The sequence below is a fragment of the Giraffa tippelskirchi genome, chromosome 14, assembly GCF_054371585.1.
Source record: "Giraffa tippelskirchi isolate mGirTip1 chromosome 14, T2T-mGirTip1v1.2.pri, whole genome shotgun sequence".
NCBI lineage: Eukaryota > Metazoa > Chordata > Mammalia > Artiodactyla > Giraffidae > Giraffa > Giraffa tippelskirchi.
This window is the reverse complement of record NC_137288.1, coordinates 55,434,134-55,453,485: the sequence shown is the minus strand read 5'-3', so window position 1 is coordinate 55,453,485 and position 19,352 is coordinate 55,434,134. Positions and strand designations below refer to the sequence as shown.

Sequence of the window (19,352 nt, the reverse complement as noted above, 5' to 3'; positions counted from 1 at the left end):
CTTCCCGCTGGAGCAGCAGTCTGCTCCCCCTGTGTGCGCCGCTGTGCTGGGGGTGGGAGGGAGTGGTGCCCGGGTAGTGGCCCATCGCCTCGCTGTAGGCTGGGGGCGGCCCCGCCATCCTCCCAGTACTACTGCAGGTGCTGGCACTGACGCCTGAATTGCTGCTGGGTGGGCAGGGGCCCCCATTGTACACGGACACGCCTATCAAGTCGCTGTCAAATACAGTTCTGTTGGGCGGTGCCCGCACCGACTCTCGGTTGAGTTCCATCTGCTGTTCAGGGTCCCGGAGCTGCAGGGTGCAGGGCCCCTGGTAAGGAGGCGGCTCCTCCCCGTCCGACAGGGAGATGGTGGGGGGAAGGTCAATCTCGTGCTGCACATAGGGGTAGGTGGGCTGGAAGCGGCTGAACCGATCCCTCTGGAGAAAAGGCGGGGCAGTCACCCCATCCCTGGACCGCGGGGCATACATGGTCTGCAGGGAAGAGAGGAACGGCTGCGAGATGTTCTCAGCACAGTGATGACCACAGACATGACGGCCGCAGGGAAATTCACGCCTGGTCTGTTCTCACCCGTCTGAAAACTTCCCCCGCCAAAAAAACAAGACTATTCCAGAAAAAAAAGTTTTCTCATTCCTAATGACTTACATCACTCACCTTGCCAAACCCAGGATGGTTCAGCAACGGATAATTGCAGTTACCTGAAAATGTAGGTTTAATGGAGTTATTGTATGTGCTATGTGTACATTTCCCACTGGGTTAAGAAGAATACAGGAGCCCCCACCCCCAGGCCTGCCCCCCACATGACCTGCTCCAGGTCCCAGTCTTTTTTATAGAAAGTAAGAACAGTCCCCCTGCTTTCTCAAGCCCCTTCCAGCTCCTAGTCCTGTGATTCAGAGGAGTGGGGAAGGGGACAGAATTTCCTTTGTAATTGAAAGTTGCAACTTCACAGGCCTGTACTTGGAGCAGATACAAGGCTGGGACAACTTAGGACATATTTATAGGAACCTGTTGCCCTATCAGTTACTTTAAAATATGAAACAAGTGACTTTTTCTTTCTGGCTTTAGACTTTTCGAGTTACTTCTTTTTGGATAAAATTTCCTGTAATTTTTAGCAACCAACATGAAAAATGTTTTATATTCCAAAGTAAATATGATTATAGATTTTTTTTCCTCAAAAGAATCCAGATATTTTATTTCTTAACATAACTTATTCACCATTCGATTTTCTTCTAGAGGAAAGACATACGTATATAAAGATACATATTCATCCATCAACTTCTCTCATACCATATTTTTAACTTAAAGGCAAAAAACTTATTTTCCCAATTGTATGTGTGTGCATGCTCAGTCATGTCCAACTCTTTGCAGCCCCATGGACTGTGGTCCACCAGGCTCCTCTGTCCATGGAATTTTTCAGGGAGGAATACTGGAGTGGGTTGTCATTTCCTACTTGAGGGGATCTTCCCCACCCAGGGATCGAACCTGCATTGGCAGGCAGATTCTTTACCACTGCACCACCTAGAAAGCCCCTTCCCGATCATACTAAGTCTTTACTGAATTTGTTACAACACTTCCATGTTTTGGTTATATTGGCCTCCAGGCATGTGGGATCCTAGCTCCCCGGCCAGGGATCAAACCCCTTGCATTGGAAGGTGAAGTCTTAATACCACTAGACCATCGGGGAAGTCCCTCCCCCACCTCTTAAACCATGTTATTGGCACACATCTTAGTCTTTGTGCTGACACATTCAACCCTTCCACCAATCTTGTTCATCTCCTGCCACCCACACATCGCCAATGTCCAATCCCTTACCTCTGAGGTGGGCCGAGGTTCAGAGCCATCTGAAGGCCACAGGCGCCCTTCCTGGGTGGGGAGCAGGGAGTGGACATCATAGGAAGATAATTAGTTTCATGCAGCAGCACCCAAAGCTAAGGGATCCCACACACTCCGCTGAACACAGGCTGTTTAACACCCAGGACCACAAAGCCTCAGCCCTTAATCTACACCTCGAGGAAAGCTGTGGCCACAAGTACAACAGATCTCCCCACAGTAGCCTTGAGACAGGTCTGGAGTCTCTCAATCTTCCCGCGTGTGTGTGCAACTCTGCTATCAAACCTTCTGAGCTGGGGCTGCCCTGCGTTAACTGGCAGAAGGAAAGCACTGCCCGTCCACACCAGTGGGCTTTCAAACTGAAAACTGAGTTTCCCAAACCTAAGAGCCCTCTGGGCGTCTTCCAATGAACTGATTCTTCAGTACAAACATTCACAAGGTACGTGGAACCTGAGATTGAGTTGTAGTATCTTTTTTCACAAATGTTTGGCCAGACTGACAAGGTTTCAAGCAAACAATAGGCATGACTAAGGATCACTTCCAAGACCATGAACTTGTCAACAGAGTATTTCCATGTGGTATCCCTTCTGAACTCATTGTTGGCTAAGCAGGGTCTGCTGGGCTGTTGTAACTGATAAGAACTACATCAGAGCGAGGGTAGTGCCTACATTTTTGGATTCCAAAAGAATATGCACACATGATCTGCCATCATAGCCTCCTGTGACCTGAAAGTGACCACAGGCAGACCCAGGAGGCGAAGGTGACCTTCAGAGGCAAAGGTGACCTTCAGAGGCAAAGGTGACCTTCCCTGCTCCCTGCAGGTCAGCGTCCAGCACAGCCCCCCTCACTGCAAGCAGGTGGCATCCTTAGGTCTGACTATACAACCATGTAATGGCAACAGGCCACAGAGTGACTAACCAGGTGTCCAAGTCCCAGGCGTTGAGAACAGCAGAGAACACCCTCCACAGTTTTCAGGACTCAGAATTCTACTCTTGGTGACAACAGCAGTAGATTAAAGCACAGGGAACAGCCTGATGGCCAGAACTCACAGCACCAAATGAAGCAGGTGAGGAAGGACCCAGGAGAAGGGTGGTGCATTTTCTGAAAATGGCAGTAACAATTCTCAATGGTTTTATTTCCCTAGAAATTAGCAAAACTGGAAAAATGCCTGAAAAAGATCCACACCAAGCCCTGTACACACTCATTCCTGTATTCCACCAAATTCACATCAACCTCTCTGTTTATAAATCCACGTGCTTCCCAGCCCTGCTTCTCACAGTCCCTCCTGTCAACCCCACCCCTCCAGACCTCCCCTCCCCCTGCTTCTCTGGCCACTCAGCCTGCTCCCCCAGGGACGCGTCTGCATCACCACCGCCACAGCGACCACAGCAAACGCCCCGGGGAGCCAGGTCCTCTGACCACGGCAGAGTAAGCTGATAAATACGTTAGCAGTTTACAGAATTTACAGCAACAGGAACAAAATCAAGCCAGCACCACTACCCAGGCTCATATGCACTGCGTCTCTCCTAGCTGCGTGCTTGTGAGAACTGTTCACTCAGTCTGTGTCCACAGAGCACCTCTTGGTGACCTAAAGATGCCCCCGTGGGTGCCGTGGGGAGCAGGGCCACCAGGAACCAGGCCCACGATGGCCTTGGGCTACCACAAAGGGCACCAGGGAATCTGCATGTTGTGGAGAAAGGACAGGACAGCTCTGGATCTCACAGGCTGAAGATGTGTGTTTTCAGATTCCTTTACCCTCGAGGAATCTGCTTTGTATTTTACTCCTCCAGCCACATTGGCAGGAACTTTCCCACAAGTTGAACCTGACACTAAAACATTAAAGATTAAAAGTCACGTGCTCTTCCAAGTGATTGTCTTTACCATCCCAATGATCCAGATATGCCGGCTGCAGACCTGGAAACACAATGACTGCATTTTTTCCTTTTAAATCTGGCACTTTGTTCGGGCTGGATGGTGAGTGGAAAATCAAAATTGTCTTTTTTAAAGTTGTGGTAAGTTATATGTAACATTTACTATTTTAATCATTTGAAAGCATATAGTTCTGTGGCATTAAGTCCATCCACTTTCCATGCACTGATTGCCCCATCCATCTCCAGAATTTGTCTTCTTCCCAACTGAGACACCACACTCACTAAACACCAACTCTGTATTCCTTCTACCCGAGGCCCTGGTGACCAGCACTCTACCCTCTGTCTCTATGAATCTGACTGTTCTAAGGACCTCATCCAAGTGGAATCATAAAATACTGTCCTTATTTCACTGAGCATAATGACTTTATGGCTTAACCATGGTGCAGCCAGTGTCAGCATTTCCTTCCTTTTTAAGGATGAGTAATAATCCATTGCAGGGACATATTGTATTTTGTTACTCATAGGTATCTTGGTTGTGTCCACCTTTTGGCCATCATGAACAATGCTACTGTAAATGGGGGTGTACAAATCTCTCTCTGAATCTCTGCTTTTCATGGAGGAGAACTTTTGGGTCATGTGGTAACTCCATGTTTAATGTGGAGGGGCGGGGGGAACTACTACTGTTTCCCATAGTGGTGGTACCATTTCATTCTCACCAACGAGCACAGGGTTCTAACTTCTTGCCAATCCTGATCTTCTAGTTTCTTGATAACCAGTCCAAGTGGGTGTGATGTGGCATCTCACTCTGGTTTTGGCCTGTGTATGGTTAGTATGTGAAGTCAGGGTTCTCCAGAGAAACAAGAGACAGACTGATTATAGGCATCGGCCACATGTTCATGGAGACAGAGAGGTCCCACATTTGCAATGTGTAAGATGGAAAACCAGGAAAGCCAGTGGTATAATTCAGTCCAAATAATGAAGGACTGAGAACCCGGTGGGGGGCCACTGGTATATGTCTTGGATTTCCAAGGCCCCAAAACCAGGCGCTCTGATGTCCAAGGGCAGGAGAAAATCAACATCTCAGCTCAAAAAAAAAGAGGAAAAAAGAGCTTGCCCGTCCTCCACCTTCTTCTTTTACCCAGGCCCTCAGGGATTGGATGATGCTCACCCACACTGGTGAGGGCAGATTTTCTTCACTCCGTCCACTGAGTCGAATGGTTCTCTCTTCTGGAATGACTCTGACAGACACACCCAAAAGTAATGTTTTATCCAGGCATTGCTTAGCTCAGTCAAGTTGACACATAAAATTAACCATCACAATTAATGATCCTGAGCTCTTCTCATGTGCTTGTTGGCTATCTGTATTATCTTCCTTGGAGAAGTATCTATTCAGGTTCTTTGCCTATTTTAAATCTGCCTAAATTAAATTACGTTGACTTACTTTGTTGTTTGTTATAAAAGTTTTTTATACTTTTTGAATATTGATATGTGATTTGCAAATATTTTCTCCCATTCTGTGAGTTGCCTTTCAATGTCTTGATAGTGTCCTGTGATAAGTTTAAGATTTTAATTTTTGAAGTCCAATTTACCAATTTTTTTTCTTTGGTTGCCTGTGCTTTTGGTGACAGATCCAAGATACCACTGCCAAATCCAATGTCATGAAGCTTTTTCCCTATTAAGAGTTTAATAGTTTTAACTCGTACATTTAGGTTTTGATACATTTTGAATTAACTTTTTGTATATGGTAGCAGATAAGGGCTCAATGTCATTATTTTGCAATGAACACCCAGTTTTCCCAACATCATTTTTTAAGAGTGTCCTTTCTGCTTGAATGGTCTTTGGAACCCTTGTTGGAAATCATCTGACCATTCATGGTAGTTGAGACGCTAAGTCATGTCCAACAAATCTGCGACCCCATGGACTGTAGCCAACCAGACTCCTCTGTCCATGGAATTTTCCAGGCAAGAATACTGGAGTGGGTTGCAATTTTCTTCTCCAGGGGATCTTCTGGACCCAGGAATTGAACCCGGGTCTCCTGTATTGCAGGCGGAGTCTGTTACCAACTAAGCTACAAGGGAAGCCCCTCTGACCATATATGGGGAGTTTATTTCCAGGCTCTGTCTTCTATCCTGTTGGTCTAAATGTTTGTCTTTACTGCTTTCTGGTAATTTTTGAAATCAAGAAGTATGCAATTTGCAGCTTCGTTATTCTTTTTCAATATTATTTTGGCTATGGGTGGGGGTGGGAGTACCTTGTGACAGCACATGAATTTCAGGATGGGCTTTTCTATTTCTGCAGAAAAACATTGCTGTGATTTTGAGAGGGATCATACTGACTCTGTGGATTGCTCTCGGTAGTACTGACATCTTAACAGTATCAAGTCTTTTGGTCCATGAACCCAAGATACCTTTCCATTTACTTGAGAATAATTTTCTTTCAGCAGCACTATATAGTTCTCAGTACAAACCTTTCATATTCTTGGTTAAGTTTACTCCTAAGTATTTTATTCTGTTTGATGCTATTGTAAACTGAACTGTTTTCTTAATTTCTTTTTGGACTGTTCGTTGTTAGTGTAAACAAACACAACTAATTTTAGGAGGCTGATATTGTGTCCTGCAACTTTGCTGAACTTATTAGTTCTAGTAGAGTTTTTGTTTATTAGTTAATTGGAATGCTTAGGGTTTTCTTACATATCATGTCATCTACAAAGAGAGGTAAGTTTACTTTTTCCTTTCTTACTGAGATGCCTTTTATTTCTTTTCTTGCCTTGTTGCTCCAGCTAAAATTTAAATACTATGTTGGATAGAAGTGGTGAAAGCACACATGCATCCCTTCCTTGTTCCAGATCTGACAGGGAAGCTATCAGTCATTCACTGTTGTATACTGTGTTCACGGTGGGCTTTTCATAGATGACTTTATTATGCTGAGGTAGTTTCCTTGTATCTTAGTTTGCTGAATGTTTTTATTATGAAAGGGTGTTGAATTATGTTAGATACTTTTCTTGTATCAATGAAACAATCATGTAGTTTTTTTCCTTTCACTCTGTTAATGAGGTGAATTAGATAGATTTCATAATGTGGAACCCTCCATGCATTCCAGAAATAAACCCCACTTGGTCATGGTGATATAATCCTTTTATTATGCTGCTGAATTCTCATTTGTTAGTGCTGTTGAGGATTTCTGCATCAATGTTTATTTGGGATGTTGGCCATTGGTTTCTTTTCCTGTTGTGTCTTTGTCTGGTTTTGGTACTGGGGCAATGCTGGCCTATGAAAAGAGTTCGAAAAGTGTTTCATCCTTTTCAATTTTGGGGGAGGAGTCTGAGGACTGGTGTCAATTCTTTGAATGTTTTATAGAATTCACCAGTTAAGCCATTTAGTCTAGGAAATTTCTTTGTTGGGAGGTCTTTGATTATTGATTCAATCTCCTTACTAGTTAAAGATCAATTCATATTTTCTCTTTCTTCAGGACTCAGTCTTAGGAGGGAGTTTCTAAGAATCTGTCCATTTCATCTGGGTTATATGGTTTTTCAATATGTTGATATACAAGTGGTCAAAGTACTAATACTCTTTTTTTGTCTGTATCTCTTAGTTTTTTTTCCACCCAAAGGGTACTATCCTTATAGCACTGAAAGAGAGTCATCTGTGACCACGACTCACTGGCTGGTGCTGTGAGCTGTGGCTGAAGCCCACTTGCTGCCTTGGGGCCATGGGCACTGTGACCACATGAGACCACCCCATGCCCCAAATGTTCTTGGTGTAGCTCTCAGCTAAACTCTCCTTTCAATACACAGAGGACCACAGGGATCATCAGATTTGGGCACTGGAAACACCCAGTACACTGTTTTCCATACTGTGAGTTGCAGCCTCTTGAAGAGCTAAGTGGTATGTCTAAGCGGTATCAATTTAAGTGGTATGTCTTTCCTACACATTTGGTTAAAGTGGTCAGACAATCTGAAGGTCTCTGATCTGAGCCAATTCTCACTCATTTTGGATGGGAGGAAACTGAGGCCCAAGGAAGGTACATGGCTAGCTAGAGGTGACATAGCCAGTTTGTATAAAGTAAGATCACTGCTGGATATTTCAGTTTCTACCCAAGGGTTTCCCACAGCAAATGAACATTATCATATGGCCTCAAATATTTGAAATTTTATTTTACTCCCTATTCCAGGATGAAAAACACAGCTAAAACTGATGTTTGGGTATTTAGCAACAACTTTGCCATCTGATAAAGAAGGCTGAGTGCCGAAGAATTGATGCTTTTGAGCTGTGGTGCTGCAGAAGACTCTTGAGAGTCCCTTGGACTATAAGGAGATCAAACCAGTCAAACCTAAAGCAAATCAACCCTGAATATTCACTGGAAGGACTGATGCTGAAGCTGAAGCTCCAATACTTTGACCACCTGATGCAAAGAGATGACTCACTGAAAAAGACTCTGATGCTGAGAAAGACTGAGGACAGGAGAAGGATGACAGAGGATGAGATGGTTGGATGGCATCACCAACTCAATGGACGTGAGTTTGAGCAAACTCAGGGAGATACTGATGGACAGAGAAGCATGGCATGGCATTCATGGGGTTGCAAAGAGTCAGACACAACTTAGCAACCGAACAACAACAAAAGTCCATTTTCTCTTGTTTCTTCTCTTTTCCCAGACAGATTGACTGACTTTTCCACCCAGGCCACACTAACAGCTTAGGTGCTGGTGACTGTCCTCTCCAGCACTTTCCCTTATCCACCTTGGGCATCCATCATCCGACTTCTCAAGACTACTTCTCTCCCAACTTGATTCAATGTAGAGCACATCCCCTAAGGGAAAGACAAAACCATGAAGGAAGTTCTCCTGGGAGGAAAACAAAGGGACTCCTTTATTGTCCAGAACAATCAACAGCTAGAGGAAGCCTATAGGCCCAGAATCAAACCCAAGAGGAGGACTGTGACGCCTCCTGGGCTGGGGGCAGAGCCAGTGAGCAGTCAGGCTTCCAGAGGAAGCAGCCTGGGAACTAGAATGCTCAGGGCCAAACACTGTGAGCCTCCTTTCAGGGCACCTGTCTTCCCACAGTGGAGCTGGTGGGGGAGGAGCAGAGACCCCCTAGCCACCTCCCTTAGATCCCCAGGTCAGCCTCCCCAACAGGGGCCACTCAGAATCAATATAATTCAGAGAACACTTTTCTTCCCCAGAACAAACCACATCAATTTTTAAGGACTAAGTAAAAGCAAACTTTACCAACAGATGAGCAAAAGTAACACAGGAGCATAGCCTTATCACAAGAGCCTTAACAACAGGGACCAGGCTTCTGTCCACCACCCCCTCCTGGGACCTTCCTGGCCTTTCTCTGCAGCATCAGCTTGTAGCCTGAACAACATCAGGCTTACTAATGGTCACACTTGACTTTGCACCAAAATCGTATCAGTAACTAGATAAACTGCATCTTGAGATTTAACTCTAAATGGATTTTGGCTGGTACCAAAAATCAAATCCATCCTCAGAGAACAAATAAGAAAGTTCCAAACTCACATAAACCAGGCTCTATAGGGATTCCCTGATGGAGCAGTGGATAATAATCTGCCTGCCAAAGCAGGGGACATGGATTTGATCCCTGGTCCAGAAGATTCTACATGCCATGAAGCAACTAAGCCCATGTGCCACAACTACTCAGCCCCTATAGAGCCCACAAGCTACAACTACTGAAGCTGGAGCAACTAAAGCCAGTGCTTCACAACAGGAGAAGCCACTGCAATGAGAAACCCACGCGCCACAACTAGAGAAAGCCCACTGCACAGCAATGAAGATCCAGTGTTGCAGCCAAAAATAACTAAATTAAAAAAAAAATGCTTCTAAGTACTAAGGGCAGATACCCTCAGAAAGAAGACATGGCTTTTTATCACGAACCCACTTACTGCTGCTACCACTACTGAAGCATTTCCTTTTCTCTTAACTGCAGCCAATTGATGGATAGCTCTTTTTCATTTTCATCCAGAAATGGCTGCTTCCACCAAATTTAGCGCTGGTCCCTCCTACTGCCCTGGCCCCCTGGAACGGCGTTTCAGGGACACTGTGGTGATGCAGGCTCACTAGTCTTGCCAAAACAGCCTCCATCTGTCCCTCCCTTGGCAAAGAAGTGTGTCCTCCCACAGGCCTTGGGGGCAGCAAGAGGCCACATGAGGAAAGGGCTATGACTGCACAAAGCAAACCCTCCAAAACTGAGCAAGCTAGGCCCAAAGGGGCCACTGATCCAACCCACCTTTTCCCAGACGGCTCTCTGTGAGAACCCGGGCTGTCAAAGCTACTGAGGTCCCAGCTTGCCTTTCCCTTCTGGATAAAGGGAAAGCACATTAGGGCAGAAAGGGAGTCAAGTTTCCTCAACCACATCAGAACATCTACACGTTCAGCCTCTCCTCAAAAACAAAACCCGACTACTGGGCTTCACTGTTCCACGTTGACTATCAACTCTTCCCCCAAGGAATATATAAAAATAACATTAACCAATAGTGTTAAACCAAACCTTCTAGAAGGTGATAAATTAGATGCCCAGCCCTTCTCACACCACTTTAAAATAAACACACTCTTTACTAACATGGTTGTGGAGACCTCACACGGTTCCAAAACAAATGGGCCAAAAGGCCCACAGAAGTGCGGGAGTCCCATCAACGCACTGGCTCAAAGCCCTGGATGCTCATGCACGGGAAGGCCGGCAGGGGGCGCACCACACCCACCAGCTGCCAAAAGCAGGCACAGGGGCTTCTGGGATGCAGACAGCAGGCACCGCACCTTCAAACCCTGGCCACCTCCAAAGAAGCACAAACCACACGACGCCATGGGGAGCCCGGCCCCTCTAGGCCCCTTGTGGGGAGGCTGGCTGGATGCTGGGGCACCCAGAAGGGCACCTTGAAGCTGCCTCACCCCACACACTCCTACAGTTTACAGCCTCCTGCTGTGCACCCCTCCCCACATACAAATGGCCTCTGGAGACCCATGGCCTCCCCAAAGACAGAAAATACCACCAAGAATAGCCATAGCACTGCTGATGGGGGGAGGCTGGGGTTTGCTGTGACGTTTCTTTGACTGGTGGGTACCAGGCCCACGTCCACTCAATGACCCAGGGAACGAAGGCAGGCAGAGCCCACACCAAGACCCTCTGATGAGGCAGGTTCCCTGTGGACACTCCTAGCTTGGGGAATGGCAGGCAAAGGCTCTCGTCATTGCAGCCAGGAGACCTACGTGTATTAGCAGCATCAGTGCGCTTACCGAAGGGGCCCTAGGGAGGATGGGGCAGGGTGGAGGGGGTGCGCTCAGGCCCAGAGCATCACTACAGCACCATTCCCACACCGTGACAGCCACAGATGGTCCCCGGTGGGACCCTGAGTGTGAGCAGATCACACTGTTCTCCCAGAGCCACGTGAAGGGAGGTGGCACCTCTCAGGAGCCCTAAGGGAAGAGGTGGTAATCAGAGGGAAGAAGTGCCGCCAGGTGGGGGACACGTTCCTGGGCAGCGACCCCCAGCACTCCGGGATCCCATCTGTGTCCGTGTCCCGGCTAGACATGAAACGGAGCTCTGGCCTGGGCCTGAACGGTTTCTGGTCACTGCGTAAACGTGCATTATGAGTTTGTGAAACCTCTGGGAGTGGTATTCACACCTCCCTGGTTTGATCAGAAGAAAAACCCAAGCCCTGGGACACACCTGCCCGGCACGGGGACTCAGGGAGGAAACGCGGCAGGAAGGGGATGTGGAGGACGAGGGAAAGCGGGGGAGAGGCCTCCCTCAGGGGTGACCTGCAGGTCCCTGTCCCTGTGGGTCTGGGGGCAGCACCCAGCAGTCCCACTCTTTCCCAGGCTCTGGCTGCAAGGGACACAGGACACTGGAGAAACCTCAGTTCCACTCATGGGGACAACAGACCTGAAGCCCACACAACCCGCCGGCCCTCATGCCCCGGCGGCTGGCACCCTCACAGCCCTGCCCTGCTGAGCCACCGTCTCACAGTACAGGCGGGGACGCAGGATGCATCGCTGACCATCGCACCCTGAACTGGGCATTCCGTGCGGTGGATTTATGAGCTGAGCCCAGTGCCGTCCTGTGCCCGTGCTCCCAGCCCCAGCCTCGCCCCCGGGGAGACCCAGACCAAGCCCATACTTACCAGCTGTGGCCTGTCCTCCTGCCTCTGGCCCTGCCCTGGGCGGTGGATGAAGGACCGGGTTGACACTCTGTAGTGGTTCAGCAGGCAGAAGACGACCACGACCATCACTGTGACCACCACCACCACCACAACCACCTGGGCGAACTCCAGCTCCGCTGTGACGAAGAGGAGAGCCGTCAGCCGGGCGTGGGGCCACCCTCTCCCAGACCCTCCAGGGACAGAAACTTTCCCAGGCCTGCTGCCTGAGGGTATCGCCGTGTGGCTAACAGGTGAGGGAGGAAGGCCCCAGCTGCTTAGACAGGTTCTGTCCTGAGGCAGACCCATGTCACACGGGACAGGCAGCCACCACTCAGGGAACTGCCCCAGGGCAGGCAGCTCCTTGGTTCCGTCTCCTGGGACACAAGAGGCTCAGGGCGCAGTCCCTGCCAGACCCCCTGCTCCTAGAGGTTGAAACTATGATTCCCAAAGCACCCCCCATGGCCGCGCAGCACCCTGGAGGGAAGAGGCACCACCCAGAGAAAGGACGGGACACGTCTCCACCGGCTTCCCACTGCGCTGTTACAGAAGCCTGTCTAAACCACGACTGCCGTGCATTCACCAGCAGTGTGGGGAGGGGGGGTGCCAGTGCTTCTGTGGGAAGCGGAGCCCAGGGCTGAGGTCAGTCCTGGGCTCGTTCTCCCCACATTTGGAGCGGAGCTGGCTGTTCAAGTGGCAGGAAGGCCAAAGGGGGACAGCACTGTTCGCCTAGTGCTCCTGAGACGTGCACATGTGGGGGCATGTGCACACGAACACACACATGCGTGGGCACACACACGTGCATGTGTGGCACACACTCTTCCCCTGCAGGGCTCTGGCATCTGGGGACAGGCCTCTCACGTGCGCACTCATGTACACGACCCACACAAAAACACATGACATACATGACACATGGCATACACAAAGCACACAGGAGCTGGCCTGCCCCTGCGTCCTCCTGAGGGGTTAGGAGGAGGGTCTTCCTGAACCCACGAGTCCCATCCTGTGGTGCTGTCCTCCACCCCACCCTTGGCCCCACCCTCACACCTGAGGGACAAAGACTGACGAATGGGCCTGCCAGGCCAGGCGGGGGATGGGGCGGCGGTAGGGCCCAGGCGGGTAGGCTGGATGCACCCCTGGTCCATGACTGGGCTCCCTACGGTAGGTGTCCATTCTGCTCTGCTGTGCTCTGGACACCCAAGGCCTTGTGGCTGGTGGGCAGGGGCTTGTCTGCACTTGTATGTCCTCGGGGAGGAAGCCCCTAGAAGCTACAAAGCACTATCAGAATCGTCATGGCGGCACCTCCGGGAAACTGAAATCACTGCCTGTCCAAGGGCCAGGGCTAGGACTCTGCAGCTAGGCTGCAGACACCAGCGTGACCTCATCTATCCTCACACGCTATGGGCATGACACACTTGTGAGGCAGAAACACTTCTTCACAATGCTCTCTGCCTGCATACAACTGTCTGTGTCTAGGACACAGTGGTGCCCGTGTGACTGGACCCCAAACTCCATCCCCGAGGACTCAGATGAGGCTGCATGAGCAATGAGGAGCCCACCTCCATCATCTTGTGTTCCTGATCGCAGGCAAAGTGGTGGCCTGAGGACAGATTCTGGAGCCCAAGCTGGGTTCTGGGGCGCCCACTGCACAGGTGCCCACCTGGAGGATCGCTCCTGCAGGCAGAGGTGAGGCCTACCCTGGCTGCCAAGCACAAGGTGGGCATCTTAGGAGGGGACTACAGTTCCAGGGACAAGCAGACAGGAAGCACGGAATCAAGGGCAGCCAATGCGGCACCGAGACTGAACCTAAGAAAATGCCTTGTTTTACCGATTTTTATTTTTATTTTGTGAATGAACAGCAGAGTATTCAAAACTTGCCTTTCAGGTTGCCTTGTGCCCTGGGATTGACAAATGCTTTCTCTTCTCAAGAAAACTGAACTGCTTTTTGGATGATGACTTCAGTGAGGGGCCCCACATGCCTCTACACGCATTAAGGCTTCACTTGGAAGCTGTCAGCCCAGGTCATCTCGTTCTGAATATGGAAGGCTATGCAGATGACCATTTGCAGCAAATCAATCAAATTACATTGTCATACTTCTGTGGACATTTGGGGATATATATGTGTTTCATTTGAAAAGTATTTTTATTATAAAAAAAATAATGAAGACTTCTTTAAAATTTAAAGAACATATATGGAAATAGTGTATAATATACGAGTTCCCCTGCGTAAGCCAGCAGCTCTCACTGCGATGCCCACATCATCCAGGGCACAATTCAGCCATTGTGTGTATCTGTCTTTCACCTCTTGAATAAGGGCTTTCTTCTTTCCAATGAATGGAATCGCTGTACAAATATATTGTTCTTTTTTTCCTCTCAATACATCATAAACATCTTTAAACAAGACCTCATTCCCCAGTTCCTAAACACGAAACACTGGGCCTTGCATTCTCTAAGCGACTGCTCTTTACGTGGTTGGATTTCATTTTTCTACCATGATCAAAAAGACTGTGTGTGACCCACACTTGTGAGCACCCCTAGATTCCACACACTGACACGATGCTCTTGTCAGGGAGAGGGAAGGGCATCTCCTGCCTCGCGGCCCCGGATGCTGGGCCCTTTCCATTTGTACTAATTTGGGGGGGCAAAAACATGTATCTTGTTGTCCCTGGTTACTAGTGATTGTGATCTTTCACTATGATTAGTGGTAATTTGTATTTTTCTTCATATTAGTTCATATCACTTTATTTGTAGCTTTCTCATTTGTAAGCAGTCTTTACATATTATGGCTATACATCTTATCTGCTACACGTGTTGCAAATATTTTCTCCTGGTCTGTCACTTCTTGAAACTTTTCCATGGGTTTATAGATAATATAAATTTTTACACCATCAAATATTGTTACAATCTTTTTCCTTTATGGCTTCAAAGGTTCTCACTGATTAGGAAAGTCTTCTCTCCAATACTCTAAAAATATTTTTCTTCTAAGATTTTTATAGCTTGTTTTTTTATTTGCTCTAGATCTTTATTTCTTTTGGTCTGAACAGGACAACAGCACCTAGAACCTTATGTATTATCTGACAAACATGACTCTTCTGACCTAATATCACACTAAAAAGTTCAGTACAAGCAAGGGGCGATAGTCTTCAGCTCTGGGGACAGCACAGAAGCCCTCGCCTTTCTTTCAGAGGGAAAGAACCATTGTTAAACAACACCTGCTCTCAGGCTGTGCTGAGCAGCTCTCTGGTCAGTGTGCTCCGTGCCTGGGGCCCAGCCCCTCCTGGGCCCTCCCTCCTGCGCTGCTGAGGCCGGCGGCCCTCCAGGGCTGTGGTGCCGCTGTACCATTAAACATGACTCATTACCCCAAAGAGCTCTATGTGGATGACATCTACCAGCATTTACCAAATTTGAAACTAAAACTGAAGATGTTAAATATTTATTCATTAAAAATAAACTCACCACATGTTAACCCAAGTAACAAATTAACTTCCCGGTGCCATCTCACTTAACACCATGCGCATCTCTACTCCCTGTGCCCACCCCCTACACGCCACCCAACGGCTTCACCTGCACCCACACGACGTGTGGCTAACCATGACAGATGAGTGATTCTTGTCTGCTCTTCCTTTCAAGGGGGCTGTGGAGGCCACCAGGGCTGAGCCCCCACCTCCGGCCCCAAGGTCCCCTCTGTGAAGGCCCTCCCTTCACTGACCTGTGTGACACACACAGTCCTGGAGAAAATGCACAGACCTTGAGCATGACTGACCTACAAGCATTCGCAGTTATGTGGGACTTGTCCTGGGTTCTGTCTGCAGACAAAGGCTCCTGAAACTAACCAAAGCAGGTCAGTGGGTCCCGGGGGACTTATGTGCATTCCACTGAGGCACTAACTCTCAAAATCTGTAAAGACTCTGTGTCTCTACATGAGCCAGAGGCCCTTGAAGACATTTATGTGTCTTGTGTGCCTGTTACGGTGACTCTGGTCAGAGGTGATGGCTCTGTCCATTACAGATTCCCATTCTTTAAGGTTTATGACTATGCTATAAAATTGTGCCCTGAGATGAAATTTTCCACATAAAACTTATGCCCTGGAATTTGGCCTTTAAAAAACAAAATAGTACATTTTAGTAAGTTTGCTACACTTAAAGTCATGAACAAGGATTTTAAAAGAACACGAACTTTACATTCCTACAGACTCAAAACATAGTAGTAGTTTATTTGATATTTGTGGATATCGGCCTATAGCAAGGAATAATTCACTAATGTATTCTTAGTGTTTAAAAAACTGCAACACAGAGAGCTATTTATCTAGAAATGTTCAATGTCCTACATGTGTTCCAACCACAGTGCCTCACGCCCCACCATTTTGTAAAAACGTTACATGGTTTGACTCAGCTACCAAGCTGACAGCAGATTAAACATTTCTTAAATCAATCTAAGTTAAACAGCCCTAAAACAGCTTCTTAACAGCAATGAAGTCCCTGTGTTAATGCACTATGGAGTTTACCTGCACAATATTGATACTACGACAGTACTTTTTTCCTCTATTGAAAAAAAGAATTATTATTCTGTGTTTGTCTCAATATTTATTTTCACAACAGCTAAGCTTCTCCCTACTAAGTGGCTTTTACAGCTTTGAGAACCACAGTTGCTCTTGCAAACCCAAGAGAAAATGGAAAGCAGGATGAAGTTTATACTTCACGTGGATAAATTCAGGGCCAGTTAGACCCCAGTCTGGTTCCAGTTCTGCCATCTGACTCCATCAGCTGCAAAAGCTGTTTCCTCATGTATAAAACAAAGCCGAGTCCTCCACTGAATGGCCGGTGGGAACATGAAATAAAATAACCCCTCAAAACTGTGTATGCAAAGTGTGGTCCAGCGAGATGGTTAGAAACACAGGAAATTGGGTGCCACCCCACATTGGCTCAACCAGAGCCTGCATTTTAACAAAACCCCTAGGTGGCTTCTGAAACTTTGGACTAATGCAGAGTCCTCATCTGGGTTAAACAAGCAAACTGGAGTTCAGAAAACCTGTGAGCCACACAGAATAAACAAGGTGGAACCAGGGCTCACAATTGCTACTCAACACAACTTTCAAGAGTGGAGCTCTCTTAAAGAAAATTGGAGGTATAAAGGGAACATTTCATGAAAGAACGGGCACAACAAAGGACGGAAATGATAAGGACCTAACAGAAGCAGAAGAGATTAAAAAGAGGTGGCAAGAATACACAGGAGAACCATACCAAAAAAAGGTCTTAATGACTTGGATAACCTTGATGGTGTGATCACGTACCTAGAGCTTGATATACTGGAGTATGACATCAAGTGGGCCTTAAGAAGCATTACTATGAACAAAGCTAGCAGAGGTGATGGAATTCCAGCTGAGCTATTTCAAATCCTAAAAGATGCTGCTGCACTCAATATGTCAACAAATTTGGAAAACTCAGCAGTGGCCACAGGACTGGAAAAGGTCAGTTTTCATTCCAATCCCAAAGACGAGCAATGCCAAAGAATGTTCAAACTTTCGTAAAATTGTGCTCATTTCACATGCTAGCAAGTTATGATCAAAATCCTTCAAGCTAGGCTTCAGCAGTATGTGAACCGAGAATTTCCAAATGTACAAGCTGCATTTAGAAAAAGCAGAGGAACCAGAGATCAAATTGTCAGCATCCACTGGATCATAGATAAAGCAAGAGAATTCCAGAAAAATATCTACTTCGGCTTCATTAACTACACTAAAGCTTTTGACTGTGTGGATCACAACACACCGTGGAAAATTCTTAAAGAGATGGGAGTACCAGACTACCTTAACTTCTCCTAAGAAACCTGCATGTGGGTCAAGAAGCAACAGTTAGAATTGGACATGGAACCACTGACTGGTTCGAAATTGGGAAAGTGAAAGTTGCTCAGTCGTGTCCGACTCTTTGCGACCCCATGGAATTTATCAGTTCAGTTCAGTTCAGTCGCTCAGCTGTGTCTGACTCTGCGACCCCATGAATCTCAGCACGCCAGGCCTCCCTGTCCATCACCAACTGCTGGAGTCTACCCAAACTCATGTCCATTGAGTCGGTGATGCCATCCAACCATTTCATCCTCTGTCGTCCCCTTCTCCACCTGCCCTCAATCTTTCCCAGCATCAGGGTCTTTTCAAATGAGTCAACTCTTTGCATCAGGTGGCCAAAGTATTGGAGTTTCAGCTTCAACATCAGTCCTTCCAATGAACACCCAGGATTGATCTCCTTTAGGATGGACTGGTTGGATCTCCTTGCAGTCCAAAGGACTCTCAAGAGTCTTCTCCAACACCACAGTTCAAAAGCATCAATTCTTCGGCGCTCAGCTTTCTTCACCGTCCAACTCTCACATCCATACATGACTACTAGAAAAACCGTAGCCTTGACTAGACGGACCTTTGTTGGCAAAGCAATGTCTCTGCTTTTTAATATGCTATCTAGGTTGGTCATAACTTTCCTTCCAAGGAGTAAGAGTCTTTAATTTCATGGCTGCAGTTACCATCTGCAGTGATTTTGGAGCCCAAAAAAATAAAGTCTGACACTGTTCCACTGTTTCCCCATCTATTTCCCATGAAGTGATGGGATTGGATGCCATGATCTTAGTTTTCTGAATGTTGAGCTTTAAGCCAACTTTTTCACTCTCTTCTCTCACTTTCATCGTCCCTGGAATTCTCCAGGCCAGAATATTGGGAGTGGGTAGACTTTCCCTTCTCCAGGGGATCTTCCCAACCCAGGGATTGAACCCAGGTCTCCCACATTGCAGGCGGATTCGTTATCAGCTGAGCCACAACGGAAGCCCAAGAATACTGGAGTGGGTAGCCTATCCCTTCTCCAGCATCTTCCCGACCCAGGAATTGAACCAGGATCTCCTGCATCGCAGGCAGATTCTTTACCAACTGAGCTATGAGGGAAGCCCCGAAATTGGGAAAGGAGTACATCAAAGCTGTATATTGTCACCCTGCTTATTTAACTTATATGCAGAGTACATCATGCGAAATGCCAAGCTAGATCAATCATAAGCTGGAATCAAGATTGCCAGGAGAAAAATCAACAACCTCAGATGTGCAGATGACACCATTCTAATGGCAGAAACTGAAGAGGAACTAAAGAGTCTCTTGATTAGGGTGAAAGAGAATGAAAAAGCTGGCTAAAACCCAGCATTCAAAAAACTAAGATCATGGTAGCTGGTCCCATCACTCCATGGCAAATAGAAGGGGAGAAGTGGAAGCAGTGACAGATTTTATTTTCTTGGGCTCCAAAATCACTGTGGATGGTGACTGCAGCCATGAAATTAAAATATACTTACTCCTTGGAAGGAAAGGTATGACAAACCTAGACAGCATATTAAAAAGGAGAAACATGACTTTGCCGACAAAGGCCCATATAGTCAAAGCTACGGTTTTTCCAGTACTCGTGTATGAACTAAGAGTTGGACCATAAAGAAGGCTGAGCACCGAAGAACTGATGCTGTCAAATTGTGGTGCTGGAAAAGACTCT

General features: G+C 47.3%; 1 protein-coding gene across 1 annotated transcript in view; it reads right to left on the bottom strand.

The window, feature by feature from the left end:
* LDLRAD4 (low density lipoprotein receptor class A domain containing 4) overlaps positions 1–19,352 on the bottom strand; it is a 153,685-nt gene that overhangs the window by 157 nt on the left and 134,176 nt on the right. Inside the window, 3 exon segments of the mRNA XM_081561781.1 lie at positions 1–469; positions 1,809–1,859; positions 11,833–11,987. Of these exon segments, the coding sequence (XP_081417907.1) occupies positions 1–469; positions 1,809–1,859; positions 11,833–11,987 (675 nt within the window).